We start from the raw sequence: 21,844 nt of genomic DNA, 5'->3' as shown, positions 1-21,844 counted from the left end.
GTCGCGGTGCCAGGGGGCAACTTTCATCCTGCCAGGGCACCTGGGTCAGGGGGACGGGCACCCCGGTCACTGGGGAGCCGCCCCGGGCCTGTGGCAGAGACAGTTCTACCGAAGTTCGATTCGGCTCCAGGGACTAAGTGTAAAGCGACTGCCCCTGCCCGCCGCGGCCGGGCCCGCCTGGCACCACCTGCGCAGCCTGCCCCGCCCCTCGCCCGAAGCCACCCCAGCGGGCGCGAGCCGGAGGCGAGTCACAGAGGCCCGGTGCGCGCCCCGCCCCTGCGCCCGCAGGCCGGCGGCCGTCATCCGCGAGCCGGGGACTCGCTCTGTTCGCCCGGCCTCCCCTACGGCGGGCCGCCGGGGTAGGGCGGGCCCTGAGGCCGGCGGCACCGGCTGGCTCGTCAGTCTGCCAGCCGCCGCGGCCTGGTTGAGGGCAGGAGCCGGTGAGTAGCCACGTCACGCTCCTCCGGCAGGCCCCGCCCCCGCCCCGTCCTCTCGGACCGCCCCCCATGTCCCCGCCTCCGCGAGCAGTTACCGGCTCCCGGGGCGCGCGCCTCCCTCGCTCCGGTGGAGCTCTGTCGGCCCCGGCTCGCTGCTCGTCCGCCGCTGCCCGCGCCAGGTGAGGGCTCGCGGCTCCCGGCTGCGGCGCCCGGCGCGTGTTGGCGGGCTCCGGGCGTGCGCCGCCGAGGCGGGCTGGGCCGGCGGGCAGTTAGCGCTCCGTTCGGCGCGGGGAGGGGCGGCACGCCGGGCGCTGCACGGCCTCGGGCGACGCGGGCGGCGGTGGCGACGGCGGCCGGGCTCTCGGATTCTCTGCCCCAGGCCGGAGCCGGTCGGTGCCCGGGCGGAGGAACGGGCAGCCGGGCTCCCTGGCCCCAGGGCCCCCCCGGCTGGGGCGGCTGGGGCAAGGGGACGATGTCAGCTCGCGCCCCGGTGCCCGTCGCGCACCCTCGGGAGGAGCTGTCGGCAGCGGCTGCTGAGAGGGAGTCGCTGTCGGCCGCGGCGAGCAGGCAGGCCGAGCAGCCGCCCGCGCCCGAACGGGAGGGCAAAGAGGCGGCGAGGGAGGAGAGGGCCGTGGCCGCCAGCAGTGCTGGGGCGCGTGGAGAGCCGTCGCCGGCGCCGGTGCTGGGACACAGTGTGCCCCAGGCGGCCGTGCCCGTGAGGCCGCTGGCGCTGCACCTGGCGCACAAGGCGCGCGGGTCCGGGGGCCCCTTCGGCGGGGAGCAGCCGCTGCGGGAGCTGCCGGCCGAGGACGCCCGGGAGGAGGAGGCGGTGGTCGGGCCTGAGGAGAAGCCGCCGCCGCCGCCGCCGCCTAAGGAGAACCCCTGGACCAAAAAGCCTCCCCCGCACCTGTCCCCCACTGGGACGGAGCCGCCGCCGCCCCCGCTGGAAACCCTGGAGGCAGGTCTGTGGCTCCCGTAGGGTGGGAACCGGGAGGGTGTGGGAACGGACAACTCGTGGGACTTGCTGGCGCGTGGTGGCGAATTGGGCGCTGGGCGGGGGGAGGGGCAGGCCTCGTCTCCCTGTCAGTCGGAGGTATTTCGTTCCAAGGTGTCATTCACTCTGCTTATTTACATAAATGGACATCTAGGAAGGGAGCGGCAGGAAGAGGTGGGACCTCAGGTTCTCCTTGACTGGTGGGAGCGCGGCGGGGTTAAAGTGGCATCGCTGCGAGGCTGGCGCGGCCTCGATCGTGCTTTGCCTCCACGTGTTAGCAGCTCGGGAAAGTAGCGAACTTAGGCCGATAGTCTTGCAGTTCATCCGGGGGTAAAAGGTCCTGTGAACGTTTAAAAACCGGCTGAACCAAGGCGGAGCAAGGGGCTTCATTTGCAAGAGCAGGAGGAAGCGGGGTCCTGGTATTTTACTGTAAAATAATTGAAGAGCTGAAAATCTCAAGGCTTTCAAAGAATTATTAATATTAAAATGTTGCTATTTCGGTGCCTTGAGTTATGATTGTTGTGGGAAAAAATGGAAATAGTTGACACGTGAGTGGATTGCGCATTAGGTAAATGGTAGTCCTTTAACGTTGAGTTAGCTCTCCTTCCCTTTAACTGTGGAGAGCAGCCACTGCGCTTGGAATGCTGGCCAATGCATTATGGCCCCTGGTGCTTTATTTTCGTTGTAGCAGCTGCCGTTTTTAAAACTATTAAGCAATTAAAAATGGAAATGCTAAATAAACAAAGGTAAAACGCATTTTCCAGTTTTGATTTCTTAGGGTATAGTGAATTAATTGAACTTTTTATATAGAAATTACAGCTGTTTATTTCACTTTTTCTTAAAATTAAAGGTTAACAGCAGAATATAGGGAAAATCTGAGCGTGTTATAAAAAAACAGGGTTGTGAGAATCAAATGATAGTGATATAAAATGAACGGTGATTATTAAAGACACACGTTATGTTGCTGATATGTTACCGTTTCTTCAGAGGAACTCTGCAATAGAGTGAAATAAGTGTTGAGTTAATTGAGTTCCTTAGCTTTTGCTTCTTGATAAATTTTGGCACTTGCAGAAAAAAGTACTTAAAAATTTGCCCTGAATTTAATATTGTCATTTCTTCCTCTTACCTAGAGCTATTTGTTTACCTCTTTTACTGACTGAAGAGAACACCGTTAAGGAAAATCTCCATAAAATTTAGCAAAGAGAAAGAAAGCTTTAGTGAAATCATTTTTTTTTTTTTTTTGGCTCTTTCACCTGCCTACTTCTAGACTTATATACAGTTATGCGTTATATTCCATGACTACCAAAAAATGAACTCTTTTGTGTTGATTATAAAATCAAAGCCTAGGGAACTTTAATTGCAAGTGATCTTGTTAAAAATATCTTACCAGGTTAGTTAATTAATTTACTGGTACTTTCATCAGAAGGGGTGTCTTAATCCCATTGGAGGGAGTCCCTGGGTGTCAGAAACAGGTTAAGAGCCTCAGGGAAAACGCGTGCCGTACTGCTTCCGAAAAGTCACAGCCTTGAAAATCCTGTGTTGCATTTCTACTCTGCACACACAGGGTCACCAAGAATCGAAGTCAATTCCCCAGCAACTAACAACAATAATATTCATTGGAGATTAAGAACAAGGTGATGCTTGATGTGTGGTGGTGTTCCTGGGAATGTCAGTTTTACTGATGGCTGTAGGTTGCTCTTCACTCCTTGGGCTCCTTTCTTTGCCTTCAGGAATACCATTCAGGAGTAATGTAGTAACTTTTATAGTCTCTCCCCATGACTGACTACACTGTTCAACCATGATTTATATTTGCAATTGAAAAACTTAGTTAACTTAGATTATGGTATAGAAATGGATTGTTCTGAGAGACTTGGATTCTAGTCCAGGTGTTGTTACTAAGTAGCTAGTTGACTTTTGGCAAGACTTCTGGACCTTGTAAATGAATGAAATGGTGAGACTCATGTCTTCCACTTCTGAATACCAGAGTGCCATCTTTAACCTTGGTGCCCTGGCTTCGTATTTTCCTAAGAAAACTTGCAACTCCAAGAATAATGAAATAGAAACAGAGGCCCTTCAGGTTCAGAGTAGGTGCACACCAGAAGGTAGGGTGCCTATATAATTATCTTACAAACCAGGATGCTCTTGAGAGAGAAAAGGGGCACCGTTGATTATACTGGGATAACAGACTTAAACCAGGCCTTTTCTGCCAAACGTGGATATACTGCCACTTAGTGAGGCAAAACAATTCCACCTATAAAATTTTGCCAGAAAGTTTATTGCCAGATATATAAATAATATAGGAATTTGGGATATATTTCAGGACACAAATTCTAAATTTTCTCTACATGAAAATTTGCGGTTCTAAGTGAGGTAGATTTTAGTTTCTCCAGTTGTTGTGAGAGTCTTTCTACTTTTAGGATGGTTCTCCTGGCCGGTATATTATACTCTCTGGTGATCCTGATAAGATAGCTTTGGGATAAGGCCCTCTTCAACCCAAAGCCACCCCAGAAGTCTAGAATAGTGCCACTGCTGTCTTGAATTTAGTGAGACCAGAAGGAACTTTCTCACAATCTGTGTCCTAACTTGTTGAAATTAGTTTTATTTATTTGGAAATCTTTACTGAAATCTGAGTATGGGATTCATTAACCACTTACCTGTAGCCATGGCTGCGTTTTGCTTACTAAAAATCAGTTTTGTAAAGTAATTTGATTCCTTTCACCCCTGAAACCAAAATCCGGTGCCATCGACTTGATTCCAACTCATAGTGACCCTGTAGAACAGAGTAAAACAGCCCCATAGGGTTTCTCAGCAGTGGCAGGTGGATTTGAACTGCCAGCCTTTTGGTTAGCAGCTGAGCACTTAACCACTGTGCCACCAGGGCCCCCTCTCTTATGAAAGCATGTGCAGGGAAGCATTGCTTTTGCCATTCTTAGAGAGTCTTCTGACTCCATGTTGATCTTCATCAACCCTTAATGTTCCAACACCTGCTTCCAAAAACCTCAAATAAGCTTACTGTTATTACCCTAATGAAATAACATTTTTGGTAAAAGCATAGAACTCAATGTCCCCTTTAAAAAAAGTGATACTCATGTTACCAGTTTACTGGATATCCTTTCAGACCTCTTTCTATGCAGTTACTTCCAAATAAAATGTTTTGTTTATGTGCTTAGAATATAAAATGTCATTGTGCATTTTTCCAGTCAAAGTATTGGCTGATCCATTTTAATCCAAACTTCTTTAAGAAATTTCTGAGAAGCGGTCCATATATACAGCTATACATCATTAATTTAGCAATGTTGACCATCATCTTGGTAGTTTACATTTTACTAAACATTAAGCCAGTGAAGATTTTTATACATGCCTCTTATACGCGTGTGTGACTTTCTCTTGGGCAGTGTTATGAATTGAGTTGTACCCCCCCAAAAAATATATGTCGTAAATTCTAACCTCTATATCTGTGGTTATAATCCCATTTGTGAATGGGTTGTCTTTAATATGTTAATAGGCAAGATTAGTGTAGGGTGTGTCTTGAGTCAGTCTCTTTTGAGATATAAAAAAGATTAAACAAGCAAGCAGAAAGAAGCAAAGAAGGAGGAAGAGAGGTGCCAAGCCACGTGAAAATTGCCCGGGAGCAGCTCAGAAGAAACAGCGACCTTCCTCCAGAGCTGACAGAGAAAAGCCTTGCTCTAGAGCCAGCACCCTGAATTCAGACTTCTAGCCTCCTAAACTGTGAGAAAATAGATTTCTGTTTTTTAAAGCTATCTACTTGTGGTATTTCTTCTTTGGCAGCACTAGATAGCGACAGAATTTGATGCCAAGAAGTAGTGGTGCTAATAGATACCTAAAATGTGGAAGCAGTTTTGGAATTGTGTAATGGGTAGAGGCTGGAAGAGTTTTAAGGTGCCTAATAATAAAAGCCTACATTGCCTTGAAGAGACTATTGGTAGAATTACAGATATCTAAGGTGATTCTAAAAGGGTGGTGCAATGGTTAAGTGCTCAACTGGTAACCAGAAGGTTAGTGGTTCAAACCCACCAGCAGCTCCCTAGGATAAAAACCTGGCTGCCTGCTCCTGTAAAGAATACAGCCTGGGAAACCCTGTGGGGCAGTTCTGCTTTGTCACATTGGGTTTTTATGAGTCAGAATCAACTCAAGGACACACAACAACAACAACCAGGCAGTTCTGGTGAGTGTTTAGAAGGAAGTGAGGCGAGTTATAGGGAAAGTCTCTATCATCTTAGAGAATGCATATGGTGCCAGCTACAAAATGTTGCTAGACATGTGGATGTTAAATGTGCTTATGGTGAGGCTTTAAAAGAAAATGATGAGCGTGTGATTGGACAGTGGAGGAAAGGTGATGCTTTTTATGTGGTGGCAAAGAAATTGAATTATGTTCGGATGTTTGGTGGAAGGTAGAACTTGTGAATGATGAACTTGGATACCTGGCTGAGAAAGTTTCTAAGCAAGATCTTAAAGGGGCTGCATGGTTTCTCCTTGCTGCTTACAGTTAAATGTAAGAGGAAAGAGATGAACTGTGCAAAATGAAAACAAAATTTAGAGATTTGGAATATTCTGCTGTACAAACTAAGGACACATGCCCTAGAATGTCACCAAGGATTTGGTTACATAATCTTTTGTTAAAGAGATTAAATCTGCCTATAACTGATGGATCTAACCAACTACCATGGCACAAAACCCATCAGCTTAGACTGATGGGGACAGAGAAAGAACAAAAGGAAAGAACACTCTCTGCCTCTTGGAATTCTACAGGCAGGAAACAGGCCAAATGAGCTATGCCTGTTGTCCTCCAGGAAAAGAAATGAACTACCCTGGAGCAGCTCGGAGATCCCAGAACTGTTAGAAGGAGCATGGGAAGCAGGCCTTCTTGATTTCGAAGAGTGAAATCACAGCCTACTGGGTTTCAAAGTGTTGGGGCCATGGATTCCTAGGTTTCAGAGAGACGTATCTTCACCAGCTTGGTTCTGGAGTGTGGGGCTATGAGTGCCAGGGAGATAGGGCCACTGCCCAAGGCTTAGAGGGCAGAGCTGCCATGCTTAAGGGGCAGAAGAATGGGGCCTAGAAAGGCCAAGGGTGCGGGTCACCACTCAAATGGACTAGGAGAATGGGACCACCCAAAGCTGAAGGAGCAGAGTGGGGCTTTGAACTGGTTCTTCACGGTTCAGAGGTGGCTGAGGAGGTGACACTGAAACAGACTAGAATTTTTAGAATTTGGGTGAACAAGAATGGTGACTGGAAGGGAAAAATTACAGGTCGAAGCCCTGCTGGAAACTTTATCTCCCCCGTAGAAAACAAGGGCAGTATACGTGTTGTATGGCATCCATATTACTTGTCCACTCAATTTTGTGCAGTGCGAACAGTGGTGCCTTGCTCAAAGGTGGTGGCTGACAGTGCTGCTTTGAATGTGTCACTCTCCACAGTCCTGGCAATAGTCTCAGCGTATCAGGCTCCTGAAAGGGCTCACTCTTCCGAGTTTCCTATTCCAGACCTGTAATTTTTCTTTGCAGTTACCATTCCAGATCATCCAATTTGTAAAGATCAGTGTCTGTTCTGGTTTTGCTTCCTCTCCAGTGACTGAACCAGTTTGAAGCCCTGGAGCAGATTTGCCATTCCAGTGTGCCTGAAAGGCAGAGCTGAAGCCCAGGGCCAGGGACCTCCACTGGAATCCAGAGGGCGTAGCCAACACCCAGAGTCTGTAGGGCAGGGCCATTGTCCAGGTGGTCTCAGAAAAGAGAGGATTATTTTCAAGCCTTGAGGAAGCTAATGTAATTTATTCTGCTGGGTTTTGGACTTGCTTGGTGCCTATTTATCTCTTCTCTCCCTCCAGTTTCTCCCATTTGTAATGGAAGTGTCTACCATGTGCCTGTTCTGCCATTGTACTTCAGAAACAGATAACTTATATTCTAGATTTCACAGATAGAGAGGACTTTTGCCCCAGAATGAAATATGCTTAAAATCTCACCCATATTTGATTTAGATGCTTCAGAAAATGAGATTTGGGACTTGGAGTTGATTTAATACTTTTGAGATGATGTGAAGGGGTGAATGTGTTTTGCATGTGGCCAGGACATGAATTTTGGGGCGCCGAAGAGTGGGATTTATGGATTGAATCATGTTCCCCGAAAATATGTGTTGTAAATCCTAATCTGTATGCCTATAGCTGTAATCCCATTTGGGAATGGATTGTCTTTGTTACGTTAATAGGCAGACTGGTGTAGGATATGTCTTGAGTCAAGCTCTTTTGAGATATTAAAGAGATAAAACAATGAAGCAGAAAGGGACTGGGGGAGACACATGCTAAGGCACATGAAGATTGCCCAGGAGCAGAAGCTCAGAAGAGACAAGGTCCTTCCTTCAGAGCTGACAGAGAGAGAAAGCCTTCCCTAAAGCAGTGCCTTGTATTTTTGGACTTGTAGTCTCCTAAATTGTGAGAAAATAAATTTCTGTTTGTTAAAGCCATCCACTTGTGGTATTTCTGTTACAGCAGCAATAGATGACTAAGGCAGGTTCTGAGAAGTGGAATTGTTAGGTCCCAGGGTATTTAGTTGTCAAGTAGCTCTCTAAAGTGACTGTATAAATTGGTACTCCAATTTGAGAATTAAGTAGTTTTTATATTTTTTTAAAACGCTATAGTAAAATGGCATTTTTCTACATTTTTCCTTGAATAAAATAATGTGATATAATGATACAGATAGTTCCTGATTCACCATGGGCTTCTGTTCCAGTGACACTGTTCTAAGTGGAATACCTTTTTTTTTTTTTAAGTTTTTGTTGTTATTGCCTTTTATTATCAGTATCTTTATAAATCTGATTTTTGTCTTTGGGGATTGGCATGAGAATGATAACATCAGCAAACTGTATGCTGCAACATTGCATGTGATACATATTACTAACAGTAAGATTTACCAAAAAAAGGACCATAGTAAGCGCAGTTGTTTGTAACTCAAAGTCATAAGTCAGGGACTGCCTGTATCAGTGTGTTTTATCAATTAAAACTTTGCTATATTTTTATAGCCCTATTTATTGTCTTGTAGTTTTTGTTCTCAAAGTGAATTATTTTTCTTTTCTATTTAGAATGATTTCCTTATTACAGATTCCCAGGGTTAAGGAATAACATTTTAAATGTATTGGTATATTTCTGAAAAAATTATGCTAGTATATAGTGATAATGCCTCACTACCGATATTTGAAAAGTGGAGATACTGAGATCACACACTTGCTGGTGTGTATTTATACGCACTTGGAGCCTCTCGTAGCTGAAGTTTGTTTCTTAGGTTTCATTTATTTGTGCCTGTGTATATGTATAATCTGTAAATGTGTGTTTGTATGTGTGTGTATATTTTTTCCTCTAGTTTGACTTGCCTTTTCAGTTTTAGTTTTTCTCTAATGACATACAGGGCAATTTCCATATTTGTTGAAACATGAGAAAATGACAAATTCCCTTCCTTAGGCTTGTTTTACCTGTTCTCTATATGTGTAATATATTTAAAACCTGATAGACTTCTTTTCCATGTTAATACATACAGATTTACTTCTAAAAGGTTTAAATTATTCTTTTTGTGTAGATGTACCATAATTTAACTATTCCATATTAATGAATATGGAAGTTGTTTATTTAAATACAGTTATAAACAAAGATGCAGTGAATGTCTTAGAGGCACATCTTTGTACCTTGTCTTGACTCCCAGATAATTTCCCAGAAGTGGAATTGCTCTATCAACGGATATATATATTTTAAATGACAGATTAGTTCCTTGAAAGATTACACCACTCTTTGTACTTTTACGAACACCATGAGAGAAGTTTCCATTTCATTACAGGCTGATCCCAACACTGAGCTTTCTCTTTTTTGCCAACTTGATAGGTGAAAACTGTTTGTTTTAGTTTATATTTGTGTATTGGTGCGACTGAGTGCCTTTTCATGTTTGGTCATTTGTGTTTCTTTTTTGAATCATTTGGTCATCCTTTACCCAGATTTATTTATTTATTTATTTTTAAAGCTCAGTATCATCCTTATAACTGAAAAAAGACTGGGTTGGTGAGGTGGCCTAAGTGAGCAACACAAAGGACTTCGTTACATTGAACTTGGAATTAGAAAAACTTGTCCACCCAGTTTGGTGTCGCACAGCTGTACATCCCCCTGCTACTCCTGTAGGGGTTCTGCCTCTGTGAAGTTGACAGCATGAAGAAACAGACCAGAATGCTTGCTTTTTGTGAGCACTTAGCTCACTCCTTGGGAAGGAGGGGGCCTGGTCGTGCAACGGTTAAGCACTCAGCTGCTAACCAAAAGGTTGCTGGTTCAAACCCAGCCAGCTGCTCTGTGAGAGAAAGACCTGGCAATCTGCTCCTGTAAAGCTCACAGGCTAGAAGGCGCTATGGTGCATTTCTGCTCCATCATATAGGGTTGCTCTGAGTCGAAATTGACTCAGTGGCACCTAATACCAACAACAGCAGCGACTCCCAAAGAAAAAGGGGGAAAGGATGGTGGCTTTGCAGTTCCTTTCTTTTTTTTAAAACTCATTAATCAGGAAACTTATTCTTTTTCTGTGGGGAGGAATTGATACAAAAGAACAAGATTTTTGAGGAAAATCTTCCTCATGGAAAAGTGAGCAAATTCTTAGGGCCACTTAGTAATCAATGGCAAGAAATTACTTCATAATACATTTTGTATCCTATATTATTTAGTCATATTGTCCAACATAGTTTGTCACATATTCTGTGATGAAATTAAATTATAAAAAGATAAAAATTCATATAAACATTCCAATTACAATGTATGCGTAAAGAGCCTATTAATAAAATGACAATATCATAGATGCTCCAAAGTTAAATGTAAACTTTTCCCATTATATATCCTGGGGAGGAATTAAAGCTGAAACATTAAAAAATGTTGAGAAGAAAATTTAGACAAAACTCTTTTTGAGTTAAAGACCAAGAGTATTAAAGTCCAAAATCAAAATCTCTTCCTTTTTAAGTCTGAAGAACTAAATAAAGTTCAAGGTTCTTCCTCCCCAAGCTCTACTCAGTTTTAGCTGGAGGTTACTCTCAATGTCTAGGTAGAACGGAGCCGTTTTGATTTTTTTAATAAAAAGGTTATTAACAGTCACATTGCAAATACTTTTTCTCCAGCTTTTCTGTTAAACTTCATTTTGTCATTTAGTATTGAAGTTAAAAATTTTTTATTAAAAAGTTTTTATGTAGTCAGAATAGTTTTTTAAATATTTAGTTCCTGACCTGTTATAAATGTCTCATGATTTGTAATAAAGCTAAATAAAACTTGCTTGTATTGCCTATCCCTTAGTTTCTGTTACATCAAACAGTTTGTGTAAAACTGCATTTTATAATTTCCAGGCATTAAATGTACTTGCCTACTGAGCCAGCAGTATATTGGAGTATGTATTCCACTTTGTTGAGGGAGAAGTCCCACAAATGTTCTATACTGTATAACTTTCATAAATATATATAGTATCTACAGAGTATATCTTAATAGTAGATAATGTCTAGGCAAATATTGTTCTTTATTAGTAATTTAGACCTTTTTCTCCCCCATGGACTTCAGTTTTTTTGTCCTACTTGGCTTATATATTTTTTTCTACTGCATTTAGTTTTTTTTAATGAAGTATTTTATCCATATGCACATAAACACACACATGTCTACCTAAAAGCATAATGACAAAACAAATACCTGTGGACTCAGTATTCTGCTTTAGAAATAGAATACTATAGTAGTGTTCAAGATCTCTGTGTGCCCATTCCTGATCACATTCTCATATTTCATGTCTCTTCCTTTGATAAGAACTCTGTATTGCATTTAAACCTGCTCCTGGATTTTAACTCAAAGATTACTTTATTCTGTAAATTGGTTATGGCCATGATTTATGAGATTCGTGTTTTGCTTGATTACTGTGCTGTCCGTAGATGCAGATCTCAAGTTTATTCTGTTATTTAATATTTACGTTAGGTCATGTTTAGCTAGATGATCATGTTGTCTGACCGTCTTGCTAGATAATGAACCAAACTAAAAGGCAATGTAAAAACTTTTTCATTTGGGAGCAGTGTATTGGTTTTTATTTTCAAGTGTGCTCTTATTCAAGATAGTGGCAGGTAGTGATCCTATGATACTCTTGAACAAACTTTTACAGTGGCCAGTTACTCCACTTTATGGCTCGAATCTAGGTACAACCTATTACAGTTGCCAAACCTGTTGTTCTCTAGGACAAATGGTTTGAAGTCTTCTGACCTATTTTCTGGCTGCTTCTTGGTGAATGTATTAATTGTATAGAAAAATGTATCCCATTGGACATTACTTGAGTTCATAACTTTGTATTAAAAGCTGTTTTATTTCTAATTTTATCATGTAATTGTTCTGCTAATGAATAGATTGGTCTGTCAATTCAGTGTAAGTAAACTGTTAATATATTTCTCACATCTTGATTTGGACACTGAAGACCAATTTGAATCAACATGTTAAATGTAGTTGATTTCTTGTTAGGAATTTGAGTCTCAAAACTTTGGATTTTGTTGGGAGCGATGACTATGCTGACTTAGTGAAATTGGTACAATGTTATTTTGTTAAATATATTGAATGAGGTGGTTATATAAACAATTCTGTGTATTTTCTGTAGAGCTCAGTTCTCCCAAAATTATAAAAGCAGGAAAACTCAAGACAAAGAAAACCAGTAAGGTATGTCCTTTATAAGAAATAGTTCTTAACTATATTGACTTTGACTTTGAAAAATTGTTAGGGACTCCTCTGAGATTTGTGTTAAGTGTATTTTTCTTCCAATTGTGTCACTGATGTTAGTTTGTTAGTATACTAGAGAATTGTAATTTTTATCCAAAACCATTTGTTGTCACGTGTACCTCATTTTAGTTAATTAAATTGTGCTAGAAGTTTTATCATAAGCCTAAGCTTTTTTATCTCAAAGTGTTCTGTTGTTCCGAGAGGCTTTTGGATTATTTTGGCAAATGCCTACGTATAACTGAATGCAGCCTTTTTAAGAAAATTATGTTCACCTTTAGAAAGTATTTTTTCTATTTATAATTTTGAAAGCTAACCTGTAAACATCACACTTATTATTTCTTAGGCTAGTGATTTCAGCGACATGGCAAATTGGCCAACACCGAGTGAATTAGTGAATACTGGAGTGAGTATTATTTTAAGGCTTTTTAAAAATTTTTATTGTGCTTTAAGTAAAAGTTTACAAACCAAGTCAATCTCTCATACAAAAACTTATATACACCCTGCTATATACTCCTAATTGCTCTCCCTGTAATGAGACAGCATACTCCTCCCCTCCACTTCCTGTTTTCATTTCCATTTGGCCAGCTTCTGACCCCCTCTGCCCTCTCATCTCCTCTCCACACAGGAGATGCCCACATAGTCTCATGTGTCTACTTGATCCAAGATACTCATTCTTCACCAGTATCATTTTCTATCCCATAGTCCAGTCCAATCCCTGTCTGAAGACTTGGCTTTGGGAATGGTTCTTGTCTTGGGCTAACAGAAGGTCTGGGGACCGTGACCTCTGGGATCCTTCTAGTCTCAGTCAGACCATTAATTCTGGTCTTTTTATGAGAATTTGAGCTCTGCATCCCACTGCTTTCCTGCTCCCTCAGGGGTTATCTGTCGTGTTCCCTGTCGGGGCAGTCATCGGTTGTGGCCAGGCACCATCTAGTTCTTCTGGTCTCAGGCTGATGTAGTCTCTGGTTTATGTGGCCCTCTCTCTTGGGATTTAGGCTTTTTTTAATAAAAGGAGAATATTCTTATTTCATCACGCAGAATTTATTTTTACTTAAAATCTAGAAAATTGTAACTTTTTGGGTAGATTTAAAGACTAGACTCATTGAAAAGATTACTTTTTTGTTAATTTGCATCATCATTTGACATTGCCAAAAGTGGGTATTAGTAAATGTCTCAAGCTTCATTTATTGTAAGGTTTACCTGTTATTTCTGTAATAATGATTTTATGTTATGAATTATAAATTGAAATTTTGTAATTTTATAAAATTACACATTGATAAAGAGGTGCTGTAAGCTTGGCAGCTATGCCTTTTATAGTTTTACCTATTTTCCGGATCCCTGATCTCATTCATCACATTTCCCCCTTCTGGTTGTATTCTCAGGAGGTAACCTCGAGTTTGGTGTACCTTCCTTGTATTTTCACGTAATGCCTACAAGTAATGTGATTTAATGTAATGTGCCTAAATGAAGCTCATTTTATATTCTTTGATTTACAATATTTTCAATAGGTGTTGAAGTGCTAAATGTATATGTATATATACATACATATTTCATATCAAGAAGTGTACAATGAATAGACTTTCGGTTTTACTTAACTATACCTATAAAAGAAACCCTGAAAGTTGGCTCTAAAATATTCCATCAAGGAACTTTTAAGAGGAATAGCATACGTGATTATCTGATTACATGTCTTTATTTGACACCATACACTTTGATATTTGTAATGGTGCAGTATTAATTGGTGTGTAGTTGTAAATATATCTATTTAAACAGTTTAACAAACCAAAAACCAAACCCAGTGCTGTCGAGTCGATTCCGACTCATAGTGACCCTATAGGACAGAGTAGAACTGCCCGATAGAGTTTCCAAGCAGCACCTGGCGGATTTGAACTGCTGACCATTTGGTTAGCAGCCGTAGCATTTAACCACTACGCCACCAGGGTTAATTGAGTATTAATGACATACAGCAAACAGCCACATGTAAAGTGTACAGTTTGATAAATTTTCACCTGTATGCATCTGTGATACTATCACCACAATCCAAGCAATGGACTTATTCATTAGTCCCAACAGTTTCCTCACAGTCCTTTTTGTGTATATACATGTATTTGTGTATATGTGTATATATAATTTTTTTTTTCCATTCTGGCATTTACGCAGCATAGTTATTTGAGATTTATTCATGTGTGTTTCAGTAGTTCTTTCCTTCATAGTGCTGAGGAATATTGCGTTGTATGAATGGAAAGCGGCTTATCTATTCCGCTATTGTTGATGAACACTTAGATTGTTTGCAGTTTTTGCTGTTACAAATAAAGCTGCTGTAAACATTTGGGTACACATTTTTCAGTGGATATATGCCTTCATATATTCATTATTTTCTTGAGTAAGCACCTTGGAGTAGAATGACTGAATCATATGGTAGGTATTTATTTAGCTTTTAAGAAACTGCTACACTTTACATTTCCATCAGCAGCGGATGAGAATTCATTTGCTCTCCATCCTCACTAACACTTGGTATGTTCAGTCTTTTTAAGTTTAGCTGTTTTAATAGGTGTGCAGTGGTAGTTATTCGTAACTCTCTGACTAATGATGTACAGCATCTTTTCATATGCTTATTTAACATCAGTAGCTTCTTTGAAGTGTTTGTTCTACTCTTGATTTTAAAAAAATTGAGCTGTTTCCTTATTACTGAGTTTTGAGAGTCCATTATGTGTTGTTTTATCAGCTACTTTGCAGATATTTTTTCCCATCCTGTGCCTTGACTTTTTTTTTTCTTAATGGCGTCTTTTGAAAAGCAGCTTATTTGGATAAAGGCTATTTTGTTATTTATTATACAATATATAGGAAAGATATATTATCACAAATTTTTAGATATGTTAGTGAAAATGTTAATGAAAATAATTTCATTCAGAAGACCTTTTTTGCAGTGTCAGAGTGTCATTAACCAAGGAAACAAGAAGCCACAAAATAGAAAAGAAAAAGAAGAGAAGATTGAAAAGAGAAGCAACAGTGAGAGCAAAGAAAACCGAGAAACAAAATTAGATGGTCCCAGTGAAAATGTCAGTGAAGATGAAGCTCAGTCAAGTAATCAACGAAAGAGAGGTCAGTTTGTCATTTTGTTTTTAACTTTTTGAAGAAAATTGTAGTCACGAAGAATAGTATTTAGTCATTAGCTTCTTGGTAGTCACCAGTGTGTATTTTGGATTTTTTGGTGATAAGACATTTGTAATGGTAACTGATTTGCTTTTGTTAATATTTCTAAACTACTAGGCTTTCCTTTTTGCATTTGACTTAGAATATATAAAAAAATGGACTGAAGTTCTACTTATAGGAATGTTGTAAATATAGTTTTGGAAAGTTGTGTGATAACTATTGTTTTAAATCTGCATTGGAACTGCTTTCCGTTTTTCAGGGAGTTCTGGGAAAATTAAATCATTTTCTAAGTGAAAAATGAAAACAATTTTGGTCTTTACGGTTTTTCTTATAGCATTCCCCCCTTAAAATAACACTTTGCAGTAAAAAAAAATTATATATATATATATCAATCATCTTTACTTCCTTTTCTCCTGATCTTTCATGTGTCTAGGGATAGATTATGAATTGTCTGTTTTATAAAAGAATATTTTCATCCAGTGTTCTGAGCCAAGGCAACAGTGTGTTCAAGGGCATTGTTATGGATTGAATTGTGTCCACCAAAAATGTGTGTCAACTTGGCTAGGCCATGATTCCCAGGATTGTGTGATTGTCCACCATTTTGTCATCTTAATGTGATTTTCCTATGTGTTGTAAATCCTACCTCTATGATGTTAATGAGGCAGGATTAGAGGCTGTTATATTAATGAGGCAGGACTCAATCTACAAGATTAGGTTGTGTATTGAGTTAATCTCTTTTGAGCTATAAAAGAGAGAAGTGAGCAGAGAGACAGGGGGCCCTCATTACCACCAAGCAAGAAGAGCCAGGAGCACATGTCCTTCGGACCCCTGGTTCCTGCACTGGAAAGCTCCTAGTCGAGGGGAAGATTGATGACATGGACCTTCCCCCAGAGCCGACAGAGAGAGAAAGCCTTACCCTGGATTTGGACTTCTGGCCTCCTAAACTGTGGGAGAATAAATTTCTGTTTGTTAAAGCCACCCACTTGTGGTATTTCTGTTACAGCAGCACTAGGTGACTAAGACAGGCCTCTAAGCAGAAAAGAGCCTTAAACGGTCAGGTCAGTGGCTGCAGCATGGTGCGCTTTGGGGAGAGTGGCAGGAGATGGGGTTGGATAGATAGGCAAGATCGACGTTATGCAGGGCCTCGGTAACTCGGAATTTGGGTTTTAAGTGCCATGGAAAACCACGGAAGCATTGAAGTAATACGGCATGGGAGAGGACATTTAATGGTGGACTAGTTGCCAAGCACCTTCTTTAATAATGCAAATAATAACATATCATACATTGATCACTTCCTTGAATATGGTCATTTAGTCATCAAGAAAAGTTAAATTGTTTTTGTCTTTTGTATTAAGAAATTAGGAAAATGTGTAATAGCTATAAAAAATGCTGTCAAATGCAGTTAAGCAAATTTTATACTTAAACTTACCCATTTAACATTTTTGAGAAACCTCATTCCTTAGTAATGATACTATATAAATGAGTATTTTAAACAGTGATCTGAAACTAAAAAATTTGAGCCGTAAACCTGTCTTTCCAGTGCGCCTTCTTTAGCCAAAAAATCAAATATTACAAAGAAGTAGTACATGTACATATTATTTTTCAATAGCTTATCCATCAGAATTAAACATAGAAGAGTGAACATTTCATTTACGCAAAAGAAATCCAGTGATACCTCCATCACTGACTTATCACTTTATTTTTTAAAACATTATTTGCACAAGCAAGTGTATTAAGGAGTTCTGTGAGCAGAAGAAAGAGTCTCTTGGTACTGTATAAATAACTTGTTTAAGGGCAAATTAACAGCCTTTCCCTTTTTTTTTTTATTTAAAACTTTTTAAAATTAAAATTTAGAGTGCTTTCAAAATTGCAAAACTTTAATGAAAAATGTACGTTATCTTTAAAAGATTTTATTTTGTTTTCTTCAAGCTAATAAGCACAAGTGGGTACCACTCCACTTAGATGATGTAAGACCAGATTGTCAAGAAAGACCAGGATCCCGGAACAGCTCAAGATGTCAACTTGAAGCAAATAAAACGGCACATAACAATAGGCGAAATGATACACGAAGTAAGTTATATTTTAAGGAAAATGACTAAAAAACTTAGTCTTAAAGCTTACTATTATTTTTTTTAAATAATTTATTTTATTCTTGCTGTAGTTGAGAATATACACAGCAAAAACAAATCAAGTTTCTACATGTACAATTCAGTGACAGTGATTACATTCTTTGAGTTGTGCAACATTCTTGCCCTCCTTTTCTGAGTTGTTCTTCCCCTGTTAACAAACTGATGGCCCTCCAAGGTACATACGTGATCTTTTGAGTTGCTGTGGTCGATTTGATCCCATTTAGATAGATCTTAAAAGAGCACAGTGTTCAAGGGAGACATTTTTTACTAGTTAAACTAAACCATTGTTTGGTTTTTAAGAAAATTTCAGGAGATATTTTTGCTTTAAGGTTTAAAGGTTATCTCAGGGCAACAGTTTTAGGGCTTCAGCCAAACTTCATGGCTCCAGGAAGTCTGGAGTCCATGAGAATTTGACATTCTGTTCTACAGTGCCCCCTTTTGATTGGAATTCTTGTGTAGAATCTTTGATCAAAATGTTCAGTAATGGTAGCTGTGCACTATCCAGTTTTCTGGTCTCATGGCAAAGGAGGCAGTTGTTCACGGAGGCAATTACTCACTTATTCCATTTTCTTTTCTTATTCCTGACTCCTTCCTCTGTTGCTCCTGGTGAATCAAGACCAATTGTTGGGCCTTAGATGGCCGCTTGCAAGCTGTTAAGACCCCAGGTGGTACACAATGAACTGGGAGGTAGAACAGAAGCACTAAACTCGTTAACAGGCCAATTAACTGCAATGTCCTATGAAACCATGACCCCAAACTTTCAAACCAAGGAACCAAATCTCATGAGGTGTTTGGTTGTATATAAGCAGCCTCAGCAGCTACTCTTATTTTTTGTTGTTGTGATAAATGTATCTATTGTGTACCTTTTGACAGTTCAACTTTTTACTGGTACACAACTTATACTGACAGCAGGTACATTAATGCTTATTATTTTTTTAATGACCACATACAGCATTAACCATTTTGAGAGTAAGTTGCAAATACCTTCAGAGTAGTATTTTGTAAGCTCAGTAACCATAGCAGTTAACAACATAGGAGACTTAACATTAATACAGTGCGACTACCCACAGTCAGATTTTCCTAATGAGATCCTTTATAGTTTTTTTTTTTTGTCCCCTTTTTCCAGGATTCAGTCTGGGATCACAAGTTGCTTTTAGTTGTTTTTTCTCTTTAGTTTAAAAAACATCTGGAACAGTTCTGCCTTTGTCTTCCATGACATTGACGTTTTGAAGAGTACAGGACAGTTAAGTGGTGGATATTCCTCACTTTGGGTTTTCTGATGTTTCCCCAAGAATAGATTTGGGTCAAGAATTTTTGGAAGCATACTACAGAAGTTCTCCGGTTTTCTCCTAAGTGTATTACATGGTAATACATGTGATCTTGGTCTTTCCTATTAGTGGTGATAATTAACTAGGATTACTTGGTTAAGGTGGTACTTCAGGTTTATTGTAAAGGCAGTCTTTTCCTCGTAATTATTAATTTGTGAGCAGAGATTTTAAGACTATGAAAAATTTTCACGTTTTAGCTTTCATAGATGATTCTTGCTTGATTCATTTACTAACTACTATGATGGCTGCTGCAAATGCTGACCTTTCTAACTGCATCATTCCTTCTCATGTATTTGTTGGTGTTTTGTAAGGAACAACTTCCTTTATTATAATTGTGAGCTCATAAATTCTCGATTTATTTGGTTGGTTATAATTGGTGATTAGTTTGCTGCTCAAATTGTCCCAGATTTGGCTAGTGGGAGACTCTATTGGGTGGTTTCTGAGTCCTTTAAAAAAAAATCTACTGAGATATAATTTACATGTATTAAAATGCAGTCACATTGCTGTCTTCACGCCCAACCACTAATCTGCTTTCTGTCACCAAAGGTTAGATTTGACTTTTCTAGAATTTCACGTAATAGAAATATACAATATACAAAATATACTCGTGTGTCTTTTTGCTCAGCATGTTTTTCAGATTTATCCATACTGTACCATGTATCAGTAGTTTCTTTCCTGTTGAATGAACATGTTGTTCTGTGCCACTGAGTTGATTCTGACTCGTAGCAACCCTGTAGGACAGAACAGAACTGCCCCATAGGGTTTCCCAGGCTGTAATCGTTGGGGAAGCCGACTGCCACACGTTTCTCATGGGGTGGCTGGTGGGTTCGAATTGCCCACCTTGTGTTTAGCAGCCGGGTGCTTTAACCACTTTGCCACCAGGGCTTCTTCTTGTATCAGTATGCATACCTCTTATCCATTTTACTTGTTGATGGATATTAGGCTTATCTCCCATTTTTGGCTATTACAGATAGTGAATATTTGCGTGGGCATATACTTCTCAGGTAAACACCTGGAAGTAGATTACTGTGGTGTGGATTATTAAGAGTAATGATGTGAATTAATATGGTAAATTTATAGTCAACTTTATAAGAAACTGTCAAACTTTTCCAAATTGGTTGTATCACATTACATTCTCACCAGCAATGTTTATTGTTTCATTTGCCACATATCTTTGCCAACAGTTGGGTATTAGTCTCAGCTTTTCTAGTGAATAGTGGTAACTCCTTGTTGTTTTAAACTTCATTTTAACCTATAGTTTCCTTTCCCCCTACCTTTTCCTTTTGCTAATGGTTGGGTCACATGGGATTTCCCATATTTTGGATTTGGCTTATTGCTTCGTCGTGGTGTTATTTAATATCTCCCTTTCTGTGTAACTGGTAATAAGAGGTAGAGTTTTGATTACGCTCAGGTTCATTTTTTTGTGTGTATTCTCTAATATATCACAGCAGGAAGGAGAAAATGGTTATTTCTCTTTCAATTGTGTTAAAGTTCAGCTGGCTTGGTGGTGTTATTCATTGTATTGAGTCCCATCAATCTTTCACTTAATGGTTTTGCTTTCATTAAACAGTCATTCCTAGATGCATTATTTCAAAAGAGTTTTCTCAGATTTCAGAAAGTAGAGGATTAAAGGATATGTGTAAACAATAAGATAAACATTTGCTTTTATACTTTCCTATTGAAATCTTTTAAGTCTGGTAATTTTTAAGGCTTGTTGTCCTATGCATGGATGAGAAAGATTCAGAAATTTTTATAAACATAATGCTACCATTTAAAAATTTCTAATTTTATTAGGAAAAACTTTAAGCATACAAAAAGTTGAAAGAATTGTACAGTGAGTACCTGTGTAGTGACCATCTAAATTTAGTAATTTTTCTATATTTAACTCATCCATTCTTCTATCTGCTAAATCATTCGAAACTTGCAAATATCATGAGACTTCTGCATTCCTACCTTAAGAAAATATATTATCTAAGAAATGCCCTAATTCCATCTGAAGTCCAGTCAATAATTACAGTTTTCTCAATTATCTGTGAAATATGAATTTAAAATGATAAAATTTGTCTTTAGCAACGTAACACATTATTTACCTTTTGTACCATTGTTTCTCAAATATGTTAATATTTTATTGTAAAAGTAACAACTATTCAATTTCAATTTTTTTCTTTTCTATATGTGTATAAAAAAATTATATATCTACGGTTATAAGGAACAGCAATATAATGAACACATCATCTTGGACCTTACCACTCAGTTTAAGAAGCGCATGCTGCCATTACCTTTGAACTTCCATGTGTGCCTTCCACAATTTCATCCCATTGCTTTCCTTCTCAGAAAAAACTAAGCTTCAGTGTTTTTTTTTTAACATGCTTTTTGAAATTGTCATGTAATACGACTCCATTTATATATTCCTCAGCACTAATTTTTCACTCCGTCTTATTTTCTTAGATTTTATCCATGTTAGTTGTGTTGCTGTAATTCATTTTTTCCCTCTGCTAAAGAGTATCTTTGGAGCCCTGGTGGTGGTAGCGGTAAAGAGTGTGACTACTAACTAAAAGGTTGGCAGTTTGAATCCACCAGCCACTCCTCAGAAACCCTATAGGGCAGTTCTCTTGTATCCTATGGGATTGCTATGAGTTGGAATTAAGTTGAAGGCAACGGGTTAAAGAATATTTTACTGTTTTGTACAGTCTGTTCTATTGGTGAACATTTGGATTGTTTCCAGTTTTTTTCCAATTAGATTGTTACCGTGAACATTTTGGTGCATGTTTTCTAGTTGCTGCTGTTAGGTGCCGTCGAGTCGGTTCCGACTTATAGTGAGCCTGTGTACAACAGAATGAAACACTGCCCAGTCCTGTGCTGTCCTCACAGTTATCATTATGCTTGAGCCCGTTGTTGCAGCTACTGTGTCAATCCATTTCATTGGGGGTCTTCCTCTTTTTTGCTGACCCTCTACTTTACCAAACATGATATCCTTCTCCAGGGCCTGGTTCCTCCTGATAACGTGTTCAAAGTATGTGAGATGTAGTCTCGTCATCTGA

At 39.7% G+C, this 21,844-nt stretch overlaps 1 protein-coding gene across 4 annotated transcripts in view; it reads left to right on the top strand.

Moving 5' to 3' along the window:
• The first annotated feature begins 504 nt into the window (after positions 1 to 504).
• LARP1B (La ribonucleoprotein 1B) overlaps positions 505 to 21,844 on the top strand; it is a 149,496-nt gene continuing 128,156 nt past the window's right edge. Inside the window, exons 1-5 of one of the 4 annotated variants that reach the window (XM_049885338.1) lie at positions 505 to 616; positions 12,075 to 12,133; positions 12,537 to 12,596; positions 15,121 to 15,295; positions 17,276 to 17,416. In XM_049885338.1, the coding sequence (XP_049741295.1) occupies positions 12,555 to 12,596; positions 15,121 to 15,295; positions 17,276 to 17,416 (358 nt within the window). In that variant the 5' untranslated portion in view covers positions 505 to 616; positions 12,075 to 12,133; positions 12,537 to 12,554. The other 3 variants (XM_049885337.1, XM_049885339.1, XM_049885341.1) reach the window with 3 other exon arrangements.

This window comes from Elephas maximus, chromosome 5 (assembly GCF_024166365.1).
Source record: "Elephas maximus indicus isolate mEleMax1 chromosome 5, mEleMax1 primary haplotype, whole genome shotgun sequence".
Classification (NCBI taxonomy): Eukaryota; Metazoa; Chordata; class Mammalia; order Proboscidea; family Elephantidae; genus Elephas; species Elephas maximus.
Note: the sequence above shows the minus strand (reverse complement) of the source record. Positions and strands in the feature narration are given on the sequence as shown.